Source organism: Catharus ustulatus, chromosome 3 (assembly GCF_009819885.2).
Source record: "Catharus ustulatus isolate bCatUst1 chromosome 3, bCatUst1.pri.v2, whole genome shotgun sequence".
NCBI lineage: Eukaryota > Metazoa > Chordata > Aves > Passeriformes > Turdidae > Catharus > Catharus ustulatus.
This window is the reverse complement of record NC_046223.1, coordinates 113,362,304-113,384,625: the sequence shown is the minus strand read 5'-3', so window position 1 is coordinate 113,384,625 and position 22,322 is coordinate 113,362,304. Positions and strand designations below refer to the sequence as shown.

Sequence of the window (22,322 nt, the reverse complement as noted above, 5' to 3'; positions counted from 1 at the left end):
TCAGTGGGTATTGTCTGTTCAGCAAGCTTTCTGCCTGGATGCTACACACACATGTTCAAGCTCTTGTTCAATACTATTTTGGGGAAGTTTAGACCAGAAGGTTTGGCAAAATTACTACCCGAGATTAATAAAAAGCAAGAAACCATTTTTTTCTATACAGGAGTATTTTGTGGTCTCTGCTCATTGCATTGTAGCTGAAAAACTGCTCAGCCTGATCCTACACCTAGAAAACTCTGCTTCTCATTGAAGAAGTGAATAGTCTTTAAACTGTGAATGGTGGTCAAACTGTCAATTGTCAAGGGAAGATCTTGTTAACTCCTTCAGGCCCCATCACAGGAACTCTGTTCTGACATGTCCTGCCCTGCTGATCTCTGTACAAACCCAGGGTGCTGCAATGGGTGTGGGAGCTGAGGTTTATTTAGTTTTCAGAGCAATAAAAAAGTTACCACTGATAATGAGGGCAACAGGGATTTCTGCACAAGCCATTCACTCAGGCGCTTACTCAGCTTCTCATAAATATTGTGTTGGTATCCTGTACTCTAAAACCCAGAAATATCTGTGTGAGCTGCAGCCAAATATCTGAGATACATGCTAGAAAAAACACTAAGTAAAGGAGAAACAGAGAAAAAGCAATCAGCACAACTGCATCATTCTCAAGGGAAATGTAAATTGCAGCTAGGAATCCAAAAGTGGCCATGAATGAAATGGCAGAGTAAAATATGCTCAAACTTTTCCACTCTCTCATATTTCTACAGGTACCACAATCAGCCAAAATACAGGTCAGTTCTTGGCAGGTGATGGGTTCTTACAGCACCAATAATACCTGTGGAACACTCAATTTTCTGTGAGAAGCTGTGCCAATCCTTTGAGCTGAGGAACATATAAATTTCTTTTGTTGCCCCATGAGCTCATAGAAACTTCAATGCTGCCAGTCCTTTGTCTGTCTGTGTGCTGCCAGGAAGGAGCCACCTGACTTTCCCACTGTTCATGGATTTCAGAGGTGCATGGGAGAGAACCAGCAACTCAGAACAGATCTAAGATCCATCCATCAAAACACCACCAAAATCCAGTACTGAGAGCACAAGGGAGCTGTTTGCATAATAACAGCAATGAACATGGATTTTTTTTTTTAAGAGCTAAAACTTAAATGTCAATCTGTATTAAAAAAATCACTTATTTGAAACTCCTATTAACTTTGATACTTTAGTAGGTTCAAAGTTATGTATTTATGTGGTTCTTTTCGTATTTTAATCCATGCTACATATTTTATTTCTCCCATTAAACTGATCTACATTTGCTTTTAGTTTTTTTAAAAGATACAAATAAAATTAACTGGAAGTATACTATTATTGTTATTACTTTTAGACAAGAACTGTATAAATTCTGGAATGAGAACTGCAGTTTTCAGTGCAAATTGAGCAGACCAGAAACAAAATGCTACAGAAGTCTAGAATACAGGTTGGAACAACTGTCTTTATCACTGGAGGGCAGCATAAGTACCAATATAAGCTAAAATAGCAAAACCCCAGTATTTTCAGCTGTTACTTTATATGCCAGAACAGTAATTGCTGCTTCTTTGTGGCCAGCTGCAAACAGGAGATGCTGCAGCCAGCAGGTCTGACCTGCCTCTGAAAGACAGATTCGTTGTCACTAATTTTACTTTATTGTTGTAATTTCCCAGACCAAACCCAGACTGGGGGGGAAGAGAAACTTACCATGCTTAGACAACTCCTGGCAGTGAAATTTGTTTGCAAAACTCATATTAAACTTCATCCCCCACCCCCAATTTAATAGCAAATATATTTGCCAAAGCCCTCATCATATTATGGCAACTACCAAACTTGCATTCAGTCTCAACCCTTTGGGGTCTCTCTCTCAGAGGTTACCCAGACATAATTACCCTGTTTCTAGGAGCCCAGCAGGTTTAGGGCCTTTCTTGTTGAAATGAGTCTCTAATTTTTTTTATTTCCAACATGCACAGAAAACTTGGTCAAAGTGTTCTATGTCCTTGGCAATGAAGAGGAGAAGTTCATGCCATGGTTCTAGGCTATCTTTTATTATTCATAGCAATTTAGGAAGTTTCTGAACTATTCCTTGGAATACAGTGAAAAACCCCTTTTCATTCTCTAGGGTACTTCTGTAAGTTTGGGTCAAATCTGCACTCACCCTCATGAAAATGAAACCAGCACAGAACCAACACAGGAGGAAATGGCAGGACCTAGCTCAGGCCAGGAGAAATAGAATTATAGAATCATGGAATGGTTGGGTGGGAGAGACCTTAAAAATCACCTACTCCACCCTCCCTTCCATGGGTAGGGACACCTTTCACTAGAACAGGCTGCTTCAAGCCCCATCCAACCTGGTCTTGAACACTTGTGAGGCATCATTGGCTCCCTGCTTTGTTCACTCATTGGCTCCCTGCTTTGTTCACTCATTGGCTCCCTGCTTTGTTCACTCATTGGCTCTCTGCTTTGTTCACTCATTGGCTCTCTGCTTTGTTCACCTTGGCAGCTGTCAGCACCTTCTCCCAAACAAAGGGGTGTCAGTAGCTATGATGTAATAGAGGAAAATTCTTTTTCCCCTTGAAATGAATCTGTTAGGAAAAAAATAAAGAATTTCTACTTTTTACCCACCTAGTAAAACAAAAAGGGTTCAGGTTAGAAATGACAACTGGAGAACATTTAGTCCAACCTCCCTCAGTCAGGGCCCCTTAGACCATATTATTCAGGATCATGTTCAGATGACTTTGGAGCATCTCCAGAGAAGGAGATTCCAAAATCTCTCTTGGCAATCTGTCCCAGTGCCCAATCACCTTTACAGCTAATAAGTTCTTCCTCAAGTTCAGGTGAAAATTGCTGTGTTGTGTTTTCTGCCTGTTTTCATTTGAAAGGAGACCAGGCACATAATCTTAGTCCAGTACATTCCCTCTAGATCGGTGCCACAGACCAGAACTTCAGCATGCAGAGACTTGAAAGCAAAGCCCAAATATTCCCATTTGCACTGGATGGAGGGATGTGAGTGAATGTGTGAATGACTTATTGTGTCCTTAGAAGCTCACTGAAACTCCAGGGTCTTGAAACACTAATCTTAAAGAAATTAGGATTTTAGTTGAAAGTTAGAGGAAACTGGGCTTGAGATAGTTACCTAAAACTTAAATAATTGATTGCCTGTCAATTTATGTTTGCTTAGCTGCGCTTGCACTGGGAAAGGATGAAACTGGTAGCTAGGTCCAAAGAACACGAACAATTGCAACCAGAAACTCATTCTTTGCAAAACTGGAGTTGCCCCAAAAGCCATTTGTATTGTCATTGATAGAAAAGTGAGGAAGTGAGGAAGTGAGGATAGTGAGGAAGACTTGCCTTACTTCCTCCTTCTAAGACCCCTCCCCACAAAAACGAGCCCAGACTTAATTCAAGAAGCCAACCACGTATGCTTAATAGTTATTTCAGCTAATTATCATAGGAAGCAGGGGAGGAGCTGGTATTATGAATATGTATTTGTTGGAACCTTTTGTCAATAAATAGACTCTGTGAGCACCTGCAATTTTGCAGTGCATATTAGGGGGCTACCCCACGCCGCTGCCCAGCACTGAATAAACATTCACTTTCTAACTTTAAATTGTTAGAGAGTCTTTTGTCTGTTATGTTTGAGCATTGGTATTAGGCCAATAATCATATTTTGGTAAGTCAGTCTGAGGGATGCTCCTGCTGGAACCTGCACTATCAAGAGCAAGAGAAGAGGCAGCCCAGAGGCAGGGGCAGATCTCTGAGCCATGGGGCAGCCCTGGCTGCACTGTGGGCAGACACCCTTTGTCCTCCCAGAGATGGTCAAGAAATCCTGGGAAGGATTGCCCCATGCCTTTGCACTGGAATGATTTGGAATTTCAACTCTACCACTGTGGGAAGAGGGGCTGGGAGCTACCAGGGTTGTGAGGAGAGAGGAGAAGGTTGAACAAGAAAGCAGGAGGAACCTTGGTGAGAAAGGATCCTCTGGCAGGAGTGTTGGTGAGGAATGGAGGTGGCTCGTGTTCTGTGCAGACCATGCTGTAGCCAGCTCTGTCTGGGAAATTGAAACATTTGGTTGCATTTCACACAGCTTCAGGGCACCTGTAAATTGCCTATCTGCAGATAATCAGGGAGGGACCATATGCCAGCTCAGGGCTGCCAATTCCCTGGCTCTGACCCACTCTTCCCAAGTCCTGAAATGCCCTGCACCTCCTGAGAGAATGGAGGTGCCAGTTCCTGCTGCTGCCCAAGGTCTTAGCTCCACATTTTCTCTTAAAAAAACCCTGTTAATTTCCTCTAAATCTAAAGTAACAGGCACCTGACAAAATGGTACTGTAATGTGGATTAATACTGAATATTTCTATTGAAGAAGGGGAAATTTTAACATTTACGAGTAACATATTTTATTGAAGATTTCAGTCTTTAAAAGACATAAGTATTTGGTATAGAATTTCAAACTCAGTAAAAGACTGTTATACAAATATGGTCATGGTTGAATCTTGAAAAATGTTAACAGTTTTCAGCAACAAGGGAGCTTTACAAGGGAGGAAAATCAATATTGACTTATGCTGCTTATCCGTAGCATAGTAAAGTTGCCTACACCTGAGAAATCCCAGTAATTAAATATCTAATCTAAATTCCTACTGAGGAAAAAAAAAAAGGTTAAGCAAATTCTGCAACTTAAAGGGAGGTAGAAAATCTGATCATTATGGGCTTTAAAAAAAAAAAAGAAACGAAAAAAAAAGGAGTGAGAATTGCATTAAAAGAAGGAGCCCTAAGGACCACCCTAACCCCCACCAAACAAAGAGAACAGTCCAGCTGCTCCCTGCCCATCACCCCAGAGCTGCTTCTCAGCATTTTCATTGCAGTTACAATGATCAGAGATGCTTCAGAGGCATTAGCCTGAGACCATTTCATGCATGTGCCTTCAAGTTTATGAACTGGTTATCCCAGACTATTCCCAGACTATTCTCCAGCTCTGGCAGCTGCTGCCAGCCTCGTGCAAGGACCCTCATCCTAAAGCACCCATCAAAGCTCAAGGAATTGCAGGGCATGTTTCTCTCCTTTGACTGCAGCCTGGGAGGAGACACCTCTAATATCTGATTTTTGCACTTTCCTTTCCATCTGGTCATGTGCTCCCACAAGGTATTGTCTACAGGCATCCCAGGGGAGGAGTTCACATTTTCCTTTAGACTCATAAATGCTTGTAGAGCCTCTGTACCTACTGAGTTCATGTTTTCAGGAAAAGTTTTTCAAAAAATGTTGCTCTTGGAAGAAGCAGAGATTAGTTACACCAAACCTTTTTTAAGGGTTTTGAGGAAATGTCTGGCTCAAGATGTTCTGTTTCCTTTTCAGATTAGAATATCAGCTTATCCCAGTCTTCAGACTGGCAAGGACTTATGTGCATATCTTTAAATGCACCCTGATGGCTCCACTGAAGCCAATGGGATTATTCACCATGTTTATGGCTTGGCAGCTGCATTTGTTTTTGCACAACTGGGAACTTGATTTCTCTTCCCAGTGTATGTAAGTGCTCCTTGCCAGATGCAGCCACAGGACATGAGATTCTCCACTTATGTCCCATTTATGTCACCATTCATATTTAATTTAATTAAAAAGCTACAGATGATGCCATGACAAATTCTACACTAGGCACAAAGCCTGCATTTTTTTTTTTTATGGTGGGTGTTATTATCTTTTTTATTGGCAAAGCTGAATTTACTTCATTGAGCAATTCCTGTCTTATTCATAATAGAGGCATATCCAGCACTTCTCTAGTGTGTCACTTGAAAGAAATAATGACTTACATTAAATGAAAAGCTTCATTTTTTCTTTTAGAAATGAGCTTTAACATCACAAGATACTGTATTCTCATTCTGAGTCAAATATCTTGCTACTTTTTTTTCCAGCAAAAGTGCTCAGCAAGGCTTTGTTCTTGCCTGAGTGTTGTACGACTGTAACAAATCACTAAAATATCCCTGAGATGTCTTACATCAGGGAAATTGAAACCCTGAAAAATATATGTGCTTGGCACGGTTTTTCTACATATTGTGAAATTGCTACTATAATTGTAGAATTCAGTGTGTTATGGGGAAAAGAGCCTTTTATTTTATGGGAAAAAGGGCCTCTATTTCTGCAAAGCTCCTATTTAACTTGAAACACAGAGATAAGTGCATCCTTATTCAGCTCAGTATTTAAACACATGCTTAAATTTAAAGATGTCCCAGTCCATGAGACTTTAGAATTTGATTAAACTAAATCATTTACTTGAGTACTTTGCCAGATGAAGATCTTCAGATGTAAAATACCACTATAAACATAGGCTGAATTGCTGTCTAAAGTTGTAACTTTGAGAGTGAATCAAGCAATGCCAGGGTTGCTCTGCAGCCCTGAAGGAGGATGATGTGGTCTCTCAGTGTCCTATAGTCTAAAAATTGGGTGACTGTAAGTAAATTGTCTGGTGGGAATTGTCCCTGGGCCATGCCAGCAGCCAGACTGTGCCAGGAGCTGCTGGGGAGAGAGCTGGTTTTCTGGAGCAAAACTGTGCCTGGGACTTCTCTAGACATTTAACAGCTTTGAAGATTAAATTCCAATACCTGTGTCATTACAAAACCTGGAATCACCTGGTGTTGAGAAGATGCACCCTGAGTTCTGTGCTTCAACTTTATCATACCCAGGATTTAGGACAGGCTCCATGAGGCTGTTCAGGAGCAGTGTGGCTCTCTGAGGTAGTGAGTGGAGAACAAATTCTTGTTCAGGGCATGCTACTGTCCCTGTTTAAGCTTTCACAGCTGGATGAGCCCTCTCTGAAATTCTCCCACAGGTACAATAATAACAAAGCTTCACCACTCTGCTTTTCCACCTCATGGTGAATTCAGAAAGGAATTTTGAAACAACCCCTTCTTTTTCTGTAGAGGCAGAATCACACATCCCACTAATCCTACATATTTAGTATTTGGATCTGCATGTTGGGAGTGAGGGCTAATGCCTGGGGAGGTACATACTAACCACTGCTGTCCAAATCCTGCAAAATCTCCCTTGGCATGGAGCTGAAACCAATGGGATTTCCTCCAAGAGAATGTCTGCTTCTGGCAGACAGGATGTTTTTGTAGGTCAGGGATTATCTTCAATGTGAAAAGTGTGAAAAAAGTTCAGTCCTCATTGATGAAAGAAAATAAGATCAGAGAAGTATCAAGTCAGAATTGCAAGACGTTGCAGAGTCAGATTTTTCTATTCATTGAGTCTTTTACCCTATTTGATTGACATCTCTATTCAAATTCTCATGTAAAAAATGTCTATCCATGACTAAATCTAAAATATTTCATGTCCTATTCTCAAATGGCTTATGGTAAAACAGTGCTTCTTGCTTTACAGAGGAACTCAGCACAATATCCAACACACAGATGGGAAACTGAGCAGCAGTCTCAGAGTTGAGGGCTGCCACACTGCCTTCCTCTGGGATATTTCCCTTCTCCAGCACAAGCTGGGCTGACCTGCTCATGATTTTGCTATGCTTGCTATGCAAGCAGGGTAGACTCTGGTGTGCTGATATTGCCCATATGGTGAAGGAGATGATTCCCAATCCATGTAAGGAATACTGCCTGGAGTATCCAGACTGATGCAGACTGATGCAGTGTTGAAGTACCAATCATTTTTCTGTAGTTAAGGCTGTATCAGCATTTCCACTAGAATACTTGTTTCCAGAGGTTTGTACCATTAAGCCTGGAAATTGTGTTCTGGACAGAAATTTGATGAAAAATTGTTCCAAGCAGGGGCAATAATTTTTTTTAGAGGGTGTGAAGAAATGTCCATATATTTTTGTTGCTGAGAAAGAAAAGCAGGGAAAAACTTGGCATTTCTAAGATAAAAGTGTGCTGAAAAATAAATGCCTAAAGTAAAGGAATCAAGAGTGGAAGTTTATGAGATAAAAACTTCATAAAAATGGAAATTCAGGCTTAATTTTTTCTGAATTTTCTTACAGACACTTTTCTGTCTGAAAAAAGTATTTTGCTATTTGGACTTTGTTATAAATTAGTTAGGTCTGTACCACAGGCTGCACTTTGAAGCATAGAAACATATATTTATTTCAACAGAGTTATGCTCTCAGAATTTTCAAAAATAAATAGGGAAATTTTGAAGAGGTTGAGAGCACACAGAGAAGAAAAAAGTACAAAATAAGTTGGGCTGCAAAAAGAAGATAGCCTCAGGGAGCAGGAAAGAAACTCTGTTTTAATGAGGAATCAGGAAAAAAATGAGAATAGTATTGTGGGCACATTGGTATGTCAGAGAAGAAACAAAGAGAGCTAGGCAAGATGAACCACTTCACATTTATTTGTTTTCAGCAGGGTTTTGACTGCCTGTGTGGGCAAGAAAGCCACATCCTTGTCTGACCTGAACATCTGTAACCCGCCTCAAATTTTTGATTAATGATGTTTTGCATGGCTATGGGGAGGATGAGCATCCAAGTTTCACATTGGATCCTTTGCTTTTAAACCATGAAGGAGGTAGAAAGAAATGGAGAAAGGGTTGAGGGGAAAAAAAAAGGGAAAAGCCAATAGGATTAAAAAGAAAAGCCTCAAGAAAATTCTTTTACCTGCCTGCCATATCAGAAGAAGGATTTGCACCTCTCCAGTGTTGGGCAGGTGAGGCATTGTGTGGGGCTCTGTAGTGAGGAGTGGGAACCTCTCAAAGAACACCTCTAAAAATGCCCTGAAAGTCTCCTTGGTCAGAGGTGTATCAGCTTGTGTCAGCCTGTGAGCTGCTGTGGGCACAGATTCCAAGTTACTCCTCGGGAAATGATGAATTCCTGCACTCAGCACGGGGTTTGTACCAGGGGTCCATGGTACTGCTGCTCATGAGAAGGCAGAGAGCGAACAAGTGGGGCATTAAACACCTGCACTTGCATCTTCCAGCTGTCACCACACAGCTCTGCCAGGTAAGGAAGCAGATCTGAATCTCCTCCCCAAGGGTTTGTGATAACAGATATGGAATCCCTCCCTTGCTGAGGTGGAACAACCTGTGCTAACTTGGGGTGTGACATTGTTTATGTAAGACTATGGTGAAAAGAATCATTTTAGGTGATGGATGAGGTGCATTCCATATCCAGTTTCCTGTTCAAACACCTAAGAAGTTATGAAAGAAGAATCAAAGCTTTATCTGTCTATAACAATTTGGTTACACTCCAAGCAATGTTTCCACTTCACTTTAATTTTCTCAGATACCCTGAGTATCACTGTTTGTTTAAAGCCTCGTTGGAGCAGGTGCTGCCTCTTTGTGAAGAATCCCATTTCCCCAACACCACAACACATCTACTGCTCACTGACTGCCTAACTTTGCTTGCTTACAGTGTTTCCTAGGAGATCAAATGGGAGCTTGAAGTACTCAACAACCTAGTGCTGCAATGAAAAATAACTTATTAAAGTTTATAATTACTGAAAAATTAATCAGAGACTTAGCATGGTACTTGCATAAAGACAATAAGCCAAGCTCTTGTCATAGTGAAATATGGAATAACTACGTTGAAATAAATCTTAATTATGCTAGAGTTACTACTCAGTGTGACTTAATTAGGAGTAGAGCAGTGAAAGCCTTTGGGGAAAAAAAGAACGTTGATTACACAACCACTTAACTGCACATTCTTCCTTCCCCCCCGGTCCTTTTCCTTCCTATCTGAAAAAATTTCAAAACTAGAGTTGTTCAAGGAACTTGAATACACATTAACACGTGGCAGGTTACATTCTAAATAGGAATTGTTTGAAGTAAAAACTTGAGAATGATAACCCTGAAGACAATATCTTGAAATTATGCATGCAAGGTGTTATGCATCCATATCTATCTTGACCTTAAAAAGTGCATTGCTTTGTTAGGCAATAAATTTATGAATCATAGAATGGTTTATGTTGGAAGGAACCATAAAGCCCATCCAGTTCCTGCCAGCTGCAATGGGCAGCACAGTTTGCACTGCTCCAAGCCCTGTCCAACCTGGCCTGGGATACAACCAGGGATGGGGCAGCCACAGCTTCTCTGGGCAAGGCCTTCCTACACTCACAGTAAAGACTTTCTTCCAAAAATATAATTTAAACCTACACCAAGTACTGGACTACAGAGGTGAAGAGTTAACTCTAATTAAAAAAAAAAAAAAAAAAAGACAGAAGATTAGATTAAGGTTAAAATAGCCCATGGAGCAAAGTATCTTCACTGCAGCCCCCGAGTGCAGCATGCAACTATGGCTATAGAGTACAGACAGATATATTGTTCAAAAAGCACACCAGCAAGGTAAGAGGCTCATTTGTCATGGTATCACTTCTTACCAGACAGAAAACATGCAAAGTCAAATATATCATGGCAATAAATCTGTTGACTTCAGCAGGGTTATCTGAACAATGAATTCAAAGCAACATATTCTGAGGGAATGAAACCAAACCGAGCAGGAGATGCACGCAGGGTTCTTGGAAGATTATCTAGACCATATATAAAATCAGACATTAAAGGAATATGCACAATATTGCAGGGGATTTATGGTAACTGGGGAAAAAGGTGTGCAATGAATATCCAGGATGCACCATGTTATCAGTGTCAAATTGCTTGGCATGAGCTATGTGCCTTCTTCACAGGTGCTTATGCAGCTCCAGTTAAGCTGAAAAGGTGCTGTAGAAAAATGTACTGAAAAGAATTGAAAGGAAAAAAAAGTAAATACAAGTAGAAAGAATTAAAAAATATGGACTCTCCATCCCAAAATTATTCCAGTTTTCCTTGTCCCACAGAGACTGATGCATCTGCAGAAGTAAAGACTGCACTGGTCTTTTTTGGTGGATGTGGAAATTGGTTGAAAAAAGAAAAAAAATTACATTAATGCAAATGCAGCTTGTTTCTGCTTCACTCCTGCATTAACAGAGAAACAAAAACTTCTAGTCCAGTGTGTGATCAATATTTGGTGCCTGTTATAAAAGCGCTGCTGCATGACACTAGAGGAGTTGGTTTGACACCTCATCAAGTCGTAGTTCATTTGTGGGAGGCAACCTGTAATATTGACATTTTGTGGCATCTTGGCTTACTATTCTCTGCTATGGGAATGCTTTTTAAACAATCTGTTTTGCATAAAACTTCATAAGCAGAACATAAAATTTGGGCTGAGTTATTCCTGGGGATTATACCTAAAATTGCAGCTTGGGAGACGTGTTTATAATCTTTTCTCTTTCTCTTGATGTTTTGTCATTTTAAGTGGGGTTAATCTTCCCAAGCCTGGATGAGTCTGCATTGTTGATGTCTGTGTTTGGACTGATTGCTGAGCTTTTTTGATCACTTGATGGACAGGAATCTATATTTTAAAAAATGTAATTCATTTATTCCTAATACACAACTGTAAAATGGATCAGAAGTATCTGTCACTCTTATGGCCATAAAGGAAGTTCATATATAAATATCTACATTGCTAATATCTGAAGTTAGATGAGGTGAATCCTGGCTGTGATGGCTTTGAAAAGTGCTATTTCCCTCAACACAATTAATGACAGACATCCCTGGGATACATCTGGGAAGTACAAGACCAGGAATTTCCCAGGTGACACCTCCAGAAGTGATAACCAAGGGTCACAGTGCTGCAACAATCCAGGTTTTGTGGGGGCAGGGGAGGAAATCTAAAAAGAGGCTTGGGAAGCTTGACATTCACAAAGGACTGTTCAAATAGGATGGGTATTGCACAATGTCATCATTGCAAATCAAGGAGAGTAAAAACTTCCCAGCTAGAGACACAGCTGGGCCATAACCCAACATCAAAACATCCCCTGTTTCTAAACCTTACTGAACTATTTAGATCTCAGTTCTGTGTCTGGCCCTTGAATATTTTGGGGCAAACCAGTAACCTTGATCTAGGTACCCCTGAAGTTTAGATCTAGATTCAAACTTTGGAAGCTTTGCCTGTCTAGAATGTTTCTTTCTCTCCAAGACATGTTGCACTCAAAAGTTTCCTCAAACAATCAAGAGCTTTGACCACTCCTAAAACACAGAGGTCATTTTTGGCAGATGATAATGGTAAAATACAGAAAATACAGAGAAGAGGTGAAATTGCATTCCTTTGAAACAGAAGCAGCTCATGAATATTAGAACTGGCATTCAAATGGCTTTTTTTTTTTTGCAGGCTCTCCCTAACCATGAAACAGTAGGGAGAGGTGAGACATCAAAGAATTAACATCTTGCAGAGAGCTTTTTAGTAAAACATATGTACACACCCTCATCAGCAAACTCTGCAGGTTTGAGACTGAGTTATCAGCCACAAATAGACATGTACACACATTTTGGAAGGCAAACAGCTTCCAGATTATCTTTTAAAGGTACCCACAAGTAATACAAAGTAGACATAGACACTTCATATAGTGATATCTTTACACAGTGTCCTCATGGATACTATAGGTTTAGGAAGACATTGCTCATGGAGGTGATGCTATACCATATTCCAGAAAGTAGAAAGCAAGCCCTTTTGAAATACTGAAAGGAGAGATCGACATGGCAAGAAGCTCCAGTGCAGAACTGGGCCAAGAGCAAACTGAAATGGCTAGATCTGTTTTCATCCCTTCCCTTGGGCTACTAAGCTGAATAGTTTACAAAGCAGAAAAAGTCATTCATAGTCCTTTACAGTACAATTTCTAGTGCCACGTAGTAACTGAGGATTTACTGCACTCTCCTGTGGAATTTCAGCTGCCATAACAAAGCTTTATGTTGCAGATGATCAACACTCAAATATTTAGGAACAATAATAACAGTAAAAAAGACATTTCATCCTCCCCTACCCTTCCCACAGGGGACCAATCTGTCTTCTTACAACTAGGGGTTGATCTGGCCCCATGCAAACCTTTACAAGGTGTTTTTAGAGTGTGGCATGTTTTTTGAATAATGTTTTGCTTAAAGAAGGGGAAAATCCCACTTCCTGCAGCATATTGCAGGGACCAGCAAACATATCCCTTCATCCCTTGGACCAAATATACAATGATAATACTGTGCAGGTGCTCCAGGGCTGACTCAGCTGCTACATGGCCACATTGTGCCTGTGAAATGCAATCCATCACTGCGTTTAAAGCGCCTGCTTGATTAATATTCAGTATTTAATGTCAACACCGATAAATTGGGATTCAGAAGTGTTACACTGCAGGAACTGCAAACAGTGCTGCAGTGACGACGGCCTGGGTTGGTTTTGTGAGATCTGTTCATTCAAGGGGAAATTCATAATTCATAAATACCAAAATATGTGTGTGGTATTAACTACCAGCTGTGTCCTCCTGGGAAAACAGTGATATGTCACATTTAAAGGAACTAAGTGTTAGATTTCCAAATGGCTATGATTATTTCTTCTCCTGGATAAATAGTACCTCTATCCCTTTGCCATATTTGCAACAATGCTCTAATTGTGGTGTTACAGATATACAAGGTATACTGGATTTGGGAAGTACTTTGGCTTAGATAGTTTTAAACATTTACTTCCCAAGTGCATAGGTTTCATCTTAACTAACTTGCTCAAGAAAATAAAAAATTACCATGGCATTTTCAATTTTTCTCAGTCTTGTAACCTTTTCTCTTTTGAAATATTGTTTAGTTTTCTTCCATGGAAAATTTTTCCAAAAAAATCTGCCTTTCCCCCCACTGTTTACTGAATAGTTACTCTTTTTTTCACCTTAGCTTCAGTCCTACATATGACATAATAAGCAATTCCCATTAGTGCTACAGTTTGAGACTCAGGAACACTTAATGACCAACAGACTCTTCCCTGGTGGAGAATGAGGATTCAAAGGAAACATTTGAAATTATTTCACTTTCATAATTTTTTGTTAAAAAAAAGTTTGCACCTTGAGGTGTCATGAATACCCCTTCTTGATCTTCCTTTGCCTTGTCAGACCTGGCCAGCACAAGCAGCTGAGATCTTTGCTCTATTTTCCCTGCATCTCTGTGCAACGCTTTTTTAAAAAGAGAATATACTATTATATTTTTCTAAGCCTTTCAGACTGCTGTAACATGATCAGGATTCTCCTGAATCTCTATGCATTCGATCTCTTCTCGTTCCTTCCTTTTGGCCCGTTTCTTTTTCTTGTGGTGCTTTTTGGAAGGTGGGAAAAAGGTTAGAAAGACGGGCAAAATAACAAAACAGTGCAGAAGTGTGCAACTGCCGGCAAGCAGCAAGCATTTGAACAGTGTGAAGGTCAAGTTTGAAGGCACAAAGAGAAGGGGGACCAACCCGATAAGAAAGGAAGAAACGTTCTGCAAAATGGCTGTCCCATGCTCTTGGAGGGAGTTCTTTATACACTGAGTTCGGGTGTGCTCAGTAGCTAATACAAATGTATAAAGCAGGGGTGCACAGTGATCTATGGCAAAATTCAAAGTGTAGATAAGGCACAGTATAGAAATGCAATCCATGTCTACATTCCATAAGGTCATCAAGCCAAGGACACCCAGCTCTATTGAGGTGACACTGAGAATTAACCAGAAATTTCCCAGAGGGTGGATAACCAGGAAAAAGGTCAGTATTAACACCAGCAGGATGCCAAAACCAGAAATCAGGACAGGCATAGTTACTGATAAACCATAGTGGTCCATGAAAACAAAAGTAGGGTTGAACACAATGAACTTGATGCTCTGTATGAGAGAAAGTGGCCTCAGCTTCTCCAGCAATTCCACTGCCTCCCTCTGTGTGTTTTCACTAGTCCTGGCCACAAGGTACAAACGAGAAGCAATTATGTTGTTCTCATCTCCAGCTTTGGAGAAAATGATGTCATTTTTGAAGTGCTGGAATTCTGGCTTTTTTAAAAAGGAGCTCTGGAGGATGCTGATAAAGTCACTTTTGTTGGTTGCACTGAAGTTACCCACTCGAAGGTATTGGTAATACTGTTCAATCCAGGACACAGTGTTGAACCCCTGGCTGAGTGTTTTTAGGTCTTCTTGCACAGTGCCATTCCAGTACTCCAGAGGCTCATAGATATAGAAGCCAATCACAGGGCTGTAGTTGCTGAAATACTTTTGCTGTATGAGGGCATAGGAGACGCTTGGTGACTCACTGGCAAGAAGGTTGATGATGTTGGCTCCGTCATTAATCTGTAAGCACCCCATGAAGGAGAAAGAGGCATAGATGAGATACAGTATCACCACAAATGGCTTGACGTAGATGTTGGTAATCCACTCGTTGTAGTGCTCTCGGAGGAAATGCTGGATAAAGTGGTGCTGGTACGGGTTGGTCTCGTGGTGGGAAGTGTGATGATGGCCATCATTCATCATGGTCTGGAACCACACAGGTTTCCTGTCCAGGTATTCTGCCGAGGGGATTTTACAGCAGAAGATGCTGTGGTACCGGTTCTGCTCCAGCTGGCCAGCAAAGACCAGGCAGGAGCCAAAGAAAGAGAAGATGTAGAAGTAGTTCAACAGGATGGAGACACACATGTTCTGGCAGAAGACTTTTACAGCTTCGATGTTGGTGAAAGGGCTTGCCCCCATGCCGAAGGCTATGAAGTACAAGGAGCTTGTCATGGTGTAGGAGACCATGACATCTGAGTAGGCGTCTGCTACTCGGTCCTTGAATGGCAGATTCTCTCTGGTCCGACGCCATCCTGAAAGAAGCTCAAACACTCCTTTGGTTCCATGACCTGAAATGAGAAAACAAAGTTTATATGTGTGCATGCACACTTGGGTCCAATCATCCCTCAGGTGTTTCATCCTTCAGCAGTAAAAAAAATTTATCAGCTAAATTTTGTTATGTTTTTGTCACTGGTTAAACAAATGGAAAACTCTTAAATGTCTATCTGAAGCTAAATACCACATTCACCTTCAGGTGCTTAAATTAACAGCCCTGATATTCTAAGACTCTCCATGCTCGGAAAAAAAATGAAGACATGAATTGATTTTAATGGACACTGAATTAGTTCCCAAATGGACAGCAGAATATGAAGTCTGGTTCATATCTGGGGTTCATTCTAAAAATTCCTTTTGTCATCCTACTACATCTTTCAAAGTTTAAGGGATTCAACTTGAAACACTTAAAAATATAAGTGACATTTTCTTCCAAAGAGTATAAATTAAAGGGATTATTTGAGAGATTAGCAGTTGGGGCTGCTTGATTCTTTGTACATGATAAAGGAAAAAATTATGCTGTAAATACAAATAACCAGATTAATTTGTATCATGATTTTCTGCCTATTGAGTGAAATTGGAACTTCTCTATGATAGCACACAAGTTTGCACACTATGAAAATTGACCTGCTGGTGGTAATGATGGAGAGTAGAATACTGGCTAAGCCATTGGTCCATATTAATTGTCTAGAAAATGTATGGGTTTCTGGGATTATATCTGTGTCTCTTTCTGCTATCCGCAGCTCCTCCTGGAGATAAGGGGCTCTCTTAGTTCATGTATTAGCTCTTTGTATTACTAAGTGTTTTAGAGGTATGATATTTTAATAAACTAAAATTTAATACAGACTTACTTTCATTTTACTTGTCACAGTCACAGTCTAGGCAGTCTACAGCTATTAATTTTTGTGACAGAATGGTAAAGCTGAAGCTGATCTTACTGGAAAAATTTAACAAATAAGAGTTACATATCATGCATATGCATTCATATAATGTACATGTTGAAAAGAAGATATATACACGTGCACAGTTTTTTATTTTTTACCAAGTATTTCAACTTGGGGGAAAGTAGAAAAAACCAATCCAAAATGGTTTGGCTTTCAAATAATAATTAAATCAATTAAAACAATTAAAAGCACAAAATCGAATTTGGATGAGAAAATGGAAAGTTCTCTTCTCTTTGGATCTAGTCCTGAGAAAATTCTGGCCAATGTAAGGAGACATACTACTGAGAAGAAAAAGAAGTAAGAGTAGATTGCAGAGGTTTCTCTTTGTGGGCCTTCACTCCCTGTAGTAGAAGAAGTGCATAAACCAAAGCAGGCACAAAACAAATTTTCTCGGATCAAACCCAGAAATATGACAACAGGAGATTTGTAAATAACCAAGTGTGTGCAACGAAAGGTCTGTTGAGTTTGTCTTTAGATTTAAATTGTTTGGATTCATACAGCTGCTTATGTTGCCCAAAGCAGACTCCTGACAGCCGTTCTAGACAGGGAAAATTACAGCATAAACTCAGGTTCTGTGAATGTTACCTGCTCTACTGCAGATCAGTGTCCCCAGTGAAAGATAAACATTGAGCAGTACAGAAGTCTTGCAGCTAGCAAAATGCCTGTGTGTAAATACTGCTCTCTAATGAACCAGCATCTCAGCTCAGGAGGGATCTTGAATTCCCTGGTAAGTTTAGGGTAAGTTGTTCAAATTCTCATGGCACAGCTGTCTTGCATGCTGTCATTTTTGGGCCATCAAGCAGAAAGGATTGTCTCCTTCAGCTGAGTAAATCTGCAGAATCAAGGGACTTGAACACAATTTTTATATGATCATAGCAAATGTTTAATTCTCCTACAGGGTGTGGACCAGGCTGGCTGGTCACCACTTTAAGGGCCCATGTCCTGGCATGGCTTAATTCAATGGTACAGAAACCACAGAACCATCTAGGTTGAAAGTGGCCTTTAAGATCATTGAGTTCAACCAGCGCTACCAAGCCCACCACCAAACCATGGCCCTCTGTGTATCCTTTAAATGTCTTCAGGGATGGTGATTCCACCACTTCCCTGGCCAGTCTGTTCCAATGCTTGACAACCCTTACAGTGAAGAAAATTTTTCTAATATTCAACATAAACCTCCCCTGGAGAAACTCAAGGCCACTTCATCTGGTCCTATTACTTTTTACCTGAGTGAAGAGACAAGCCCCTCCCTGGCTGTCCCCTCCTGTCAGGGAGTTGTGCAGAGCCAGAAGGTTCCCCCTGAGCCTCCTTTTCTCCAGCTGAGCCCCTTTGCAGCTCCCTCAGCTGCTCCTCATCAGACTCATGCTCCAGACCCTTCCCCAGCTCCGTTCCCTTCTCTGGATGCGCTCCAGCACTGGAATGGCTGAAGCAATGCTCTACCAGCTCTATCAACAATTAACAGTAATATGAACTTTTCCCTCCTTATTCCAAAATCTCACTTATCTGCCTTGCTGTGATTTATGCTCACAGCTATACCTTTGCCATGTTTTTATTGTTACTAATTTGTAAGTGTTAATATACCACATTCTCAGTGATGAGTACCAGGGTGCATTTAACCTTGGGGTAGCTACCCAATAACTAATAGAGAGCTGCTTTATTTTCAAACATGTATGTGAAGAACTGCACAAGATTGTGCATTTATGTGTGTGCTGAAACTTGTGATAATGTGCAAAATTAAAAAATTGTAATTAAACTCTAGGATTTTTTGCAAATAGAACAAATATTGTCTCAAGGAAAAGAAGTATTGATATTTGTAGCTTCTTTGAGTACCAAAATTGGCACTGATTTTCTTATGATTCTTATTACACAAAAGTTAAATTTCCACTTATTCCCCTTTTACAAGTAACTTCAGTTCTGTCACACAAACACAGGTATTGGGGAAAACAGTGCAGCAATTCCCCTGCTGACACAAGAGCAAAACTTTGTCTGACTGGTTTCCACTTGTCATTACTCTGATACCAAGTTTGCAGCCAGCCCCTGTTCTCTCCCCAGATAAGCAGATCTATTCCCTTCTCCTAACAAGGATACAACTCCATTTTTCCTGAACGCTTTCTGACAGTTCTCAAGCTTCAGACAAAATAGTCACTCTATAAAATTCTATTCCTTCAGCTTCATTCCTAATGCCCCAAAAACATTGACAGTGCAGTTTAGTTCACTGAGCAGCTCTAGGAAGGTTCAGAGGGATTTTGGCTCTGGGTCAAAACTGCCAAGTTTCTCTGGTACTAACATGACATGAATGAAGTACAGCAATTTTTTATTTGCTGGACAGGCAATGGCCTATGACTACTTTAAAGGAAAGGAGACAAGAAATTTTTATTCTGTTGTTTGTGAGGGCAGGAGAGCAAGAAAGGGAGGCCACAGAGAAGATGAAAATAAATAATGCATTCTGCCTCAAATTTAAAAGCAAAATATTAATTATGAGCAGATATTTAAAATAAGTTGGAAGAGGCTAGGGATAGAAACAAAAAGAGTGAAATGAGAGATTAAAGATCACTTGATTGAGTTAAAGTCAATCTAACTGGAGAAATGAATCAATTAAAAGTTAAGCCAAAGCAATGTCTGAACAATTAGAAATCATCTCATGGGATAAATGTAGATGGAAAGAAGAAGCAAAGTGTCTAAGATCTGCAAAAAGGAGGACTGGAGCACTGCTTTGAAATGGGGCATGATTTTTTTATTGAATCATAGAAAAATTTGGTTTGGAAAGGACCTTTAAAATCACCTAGTTCTAGACCTCTGCTGTAGATGACATTTTAAAAAATTGGAGAAAATAGGCTTAATGCTCTGGAGAATAAAACCAGCAAAAAATAGCCTGTTATTGGTACATGAAAATCAAAGAGAAACTGAGTTAGATTTTTTTCTCCTCATAGACTGAAATGCCAGTGTGGACTCAACAACATTCAACATAAAAAAGATATAATAGGGACAACAATCAAGTCTTTCTCATTTCTACTTGGAGAAGGAGAATAAGTCATTGGTTTCATTTGGAAAACAAACTCTAAAACCCATTAAATTAGGTACCAGAAAAAAACCAAAACTTTCTTTATTTAAGCTTCATTAAACTCTGGAACTCACAATCCAAGGAGGCAATAAGTCTTCTTCATTGCAAGTCTAAAGGTCAAATTAATAAATGTTAATGTAGGTGCTGGGTACATCCTGTCAGTGCTGGGAGGCAGATTCTGTTCACATTCCTGAGGTCTCTTACTTTTATACCACCATGCCACCACGCCTAACTCTGTCTTGAGATGCTTAAGGTTTTTTAATCATGAAGAGCAATCTGTCTTCAGTGTTTTCTTAACCAAAGCATGCCCATCCAGCATTTAGCTATCACTTCTGTCACAATCAGCTTCTTTGGATGGAGTTTGATGTGCATTTATCACTCTTCATAAAAGGCACTGATACCCGAGTCTGAAGCCGAGGCTCTGCTGGAAGGAGAGTTGCTGGCTGCTGCCAGCTTTTGGAAACTTTCTAGGAAGAAAGATCAGGATGACTCTGCACTTTTATTTTGGCACCAAAACATAAAGAAGATTATTTGCTGCAATGGATGATAGCAGTCAATGTGGTGATAACCTTGGCGTCTATATTATATTTCAAACAAACAAAAGTCTTAGAAGTGCCATAGCCCAGATTACTCAGCATTTCTGCACTGAGAAATCCAAGTATTGTACTCAGTTTTCATTGTGCTGTGTACAAAGGATGAGGAGGCAGCTTTCTTTCAAATCATAGTGATGGGAAGGAAGTATATTGTTGGAACCTTGAAGACTGAGAGTTTTGAACTTTTCATAGGTTTTGGCACTGATCTCTAAAAGAACATTGCTTTTAACTAGAAACCTTAGGGAAGGTTTTTGAATTTGAGTGATGGAGTTAAAATTACTGGTGTAATTGAATAAAAGTGTGTAATACCACTCGGTGAAGAGTTTGGAATTTGAGGTTTTAGAATATAGTAATAGGTATGGGACAAGATGGAGGTTCTAGAGAATTGGCTTCTTCTTCTTCTTTCTTGTTCCTTCTTTTTCTTGGTTTTAAGTAGTACTTTTAAAATTGGATAAAAAGTGCCACAGTGCAGGCCACAAGTGTTTAGTCATTAAGTCAAAAGTATAAAGAATATGGATGTTAGTTTTTAATTAAATAGTTAGGTCTTAAAAAATTTTGTGATGAGTGAAATACAATTCCATTTTTTGTTTTGCTTTTATCTTGTTGGCTAAAAGTACTGTAGTCCTCACTATACTATAGATAAAAATTAATAAACAATTAAGTCCAAACACGAAACTTTGTTTCTCATGCTTTAATTCTGACTGTGATTGAAGGCAAAGGAAAAAGGATGATAAACACTAATAGTATATACCTTTTTTTTTCCCCTTTATTTTTTTCTTCTGGGGGACAGGCAATTCATGTCCTAGAAAAATTTATCTAGTTTTATCTAATAAATGCCCCATAATAGCAGGGGCCATGATCATTAGGAGATACTGAAGGACAGAATCACGGAATTATAGAACAGCTTGGGTTGAAAGGGACATTAAAGACCATTTAATTCCAACTCTATCCATGGACAGGACACATTCCACCAGACCAGGTTTCTGACTCTTTGGACTCTCTTATCCAGTGAAATACACTCCATTTTAGAGAGTTCAGGTTCACATCATCATTTTTTTATAGAGGAACAATTTTACATCTCAACACACTGCAATGTAGGATGCATTTTTTTCTTCTGCTAAATCACTAATATTAGTATTGTTAATATTGGTATCCCCTCTTACATTTAAAAACTGAAGCACGGAGATTAAGCAAATTAATCACAGTCACCAAGGACTCTCTGCATCTCAGGGAGGGAAGAAGCAATAGAAAAAATTATTAAACCACTTCTTTATGAAGTCAGTAAATCCTTAGGGATTTTGATATAGAAGGCAAAGAAAATTTGAAGCTTGGTCGTACTGTAGGTAGCAGTAGGAAATGTGTACCTTAATCTAGATCCCGTTCCATAAATGTAAATCTCAGCACAATGCATCCAGCTAAGAAGTGGACCCTAACCACAACACTGAGTAAAGTAATTCCCAGCTTGATTAAGGAGAAGGAAAAGATAGAGAAAGTTTTTTCAAACTAATCTAAAACGTAGGTAGGAAAAAAATGGTTTTAATTTTACATCTCTCTAGGTACTTGTGAAGTGATTGTAATTGAATTGTTCACATAGTTGGGTTGTTGACCATCTCTTCTTTACTTAGTTTTGCCTAAAGAAGTCTGCCTAAAGCAGCTGTTGTGCTGCTTAAGTGGCAACTGGGAGGGTCAGATGAGGCAGCTGAGGAATTAATCCACTCTCACCACGCTTACTGCTTTACCCTTCCTCCAGAGTCTCAGTACTAGAGGTGAAGTCAGACCTCACCTGCCAGTAAAATGCCTGGGATGGTTCAGACTTTGGGGATAGAGGGTCTAACTGTGGCAGTAATGCACTAATGAGCAGCACTGTCCAAAGGGAGGTGTGTCCTTGAGCCACAGGAATTTTCAGTGGTATCACAGTATTTACATCTGAATGTCACGGAGCTTACGGCAACTGCAGCAAAAAATGAAGTCCAATCAAGATCTCCTGCTGAAGCTCCTGCAGAAATTTTGTTTTCACTGAACCTGCATTTCTTTATTTCATTTGATACGTAGCATTTGATGATATTTAAAAGTATTTAAACAGAGAAATTAAATACTTTCTATGTCCATTCTCCTGTGA

General features: G+C 39.8%; 1 protein-coding gene across 3 annotated transcripts in view; it reads right to left on the bottom strand.

Annotated features, from left to right (window-relative positions):
• Positions 1-11,447: 11,447 nt before the first annotated feature.
• PTCHD4 (patched domain containing 4) overlaps positions 11,448-22,322 on the bottom strand; it is an 83,669-nt gene continuing 72,794 nt past the window's right edge. For all 3 annotated transcript variants that reach the window (XM_033056352.1, XM_033056353.1, XM_033056354.1), the window contains exon 3: positions 11,448-15,625. In XM_033056352.1, the coding sequence (XP_032912243.1) occupies positions 13,992-15,625 (1,634 nt within the window). In that variant the 3' untranslated portion in view covers positions 11,448-13,991. The remainder of the gene's footprint in view (positions 15,626-22,322) is intronic.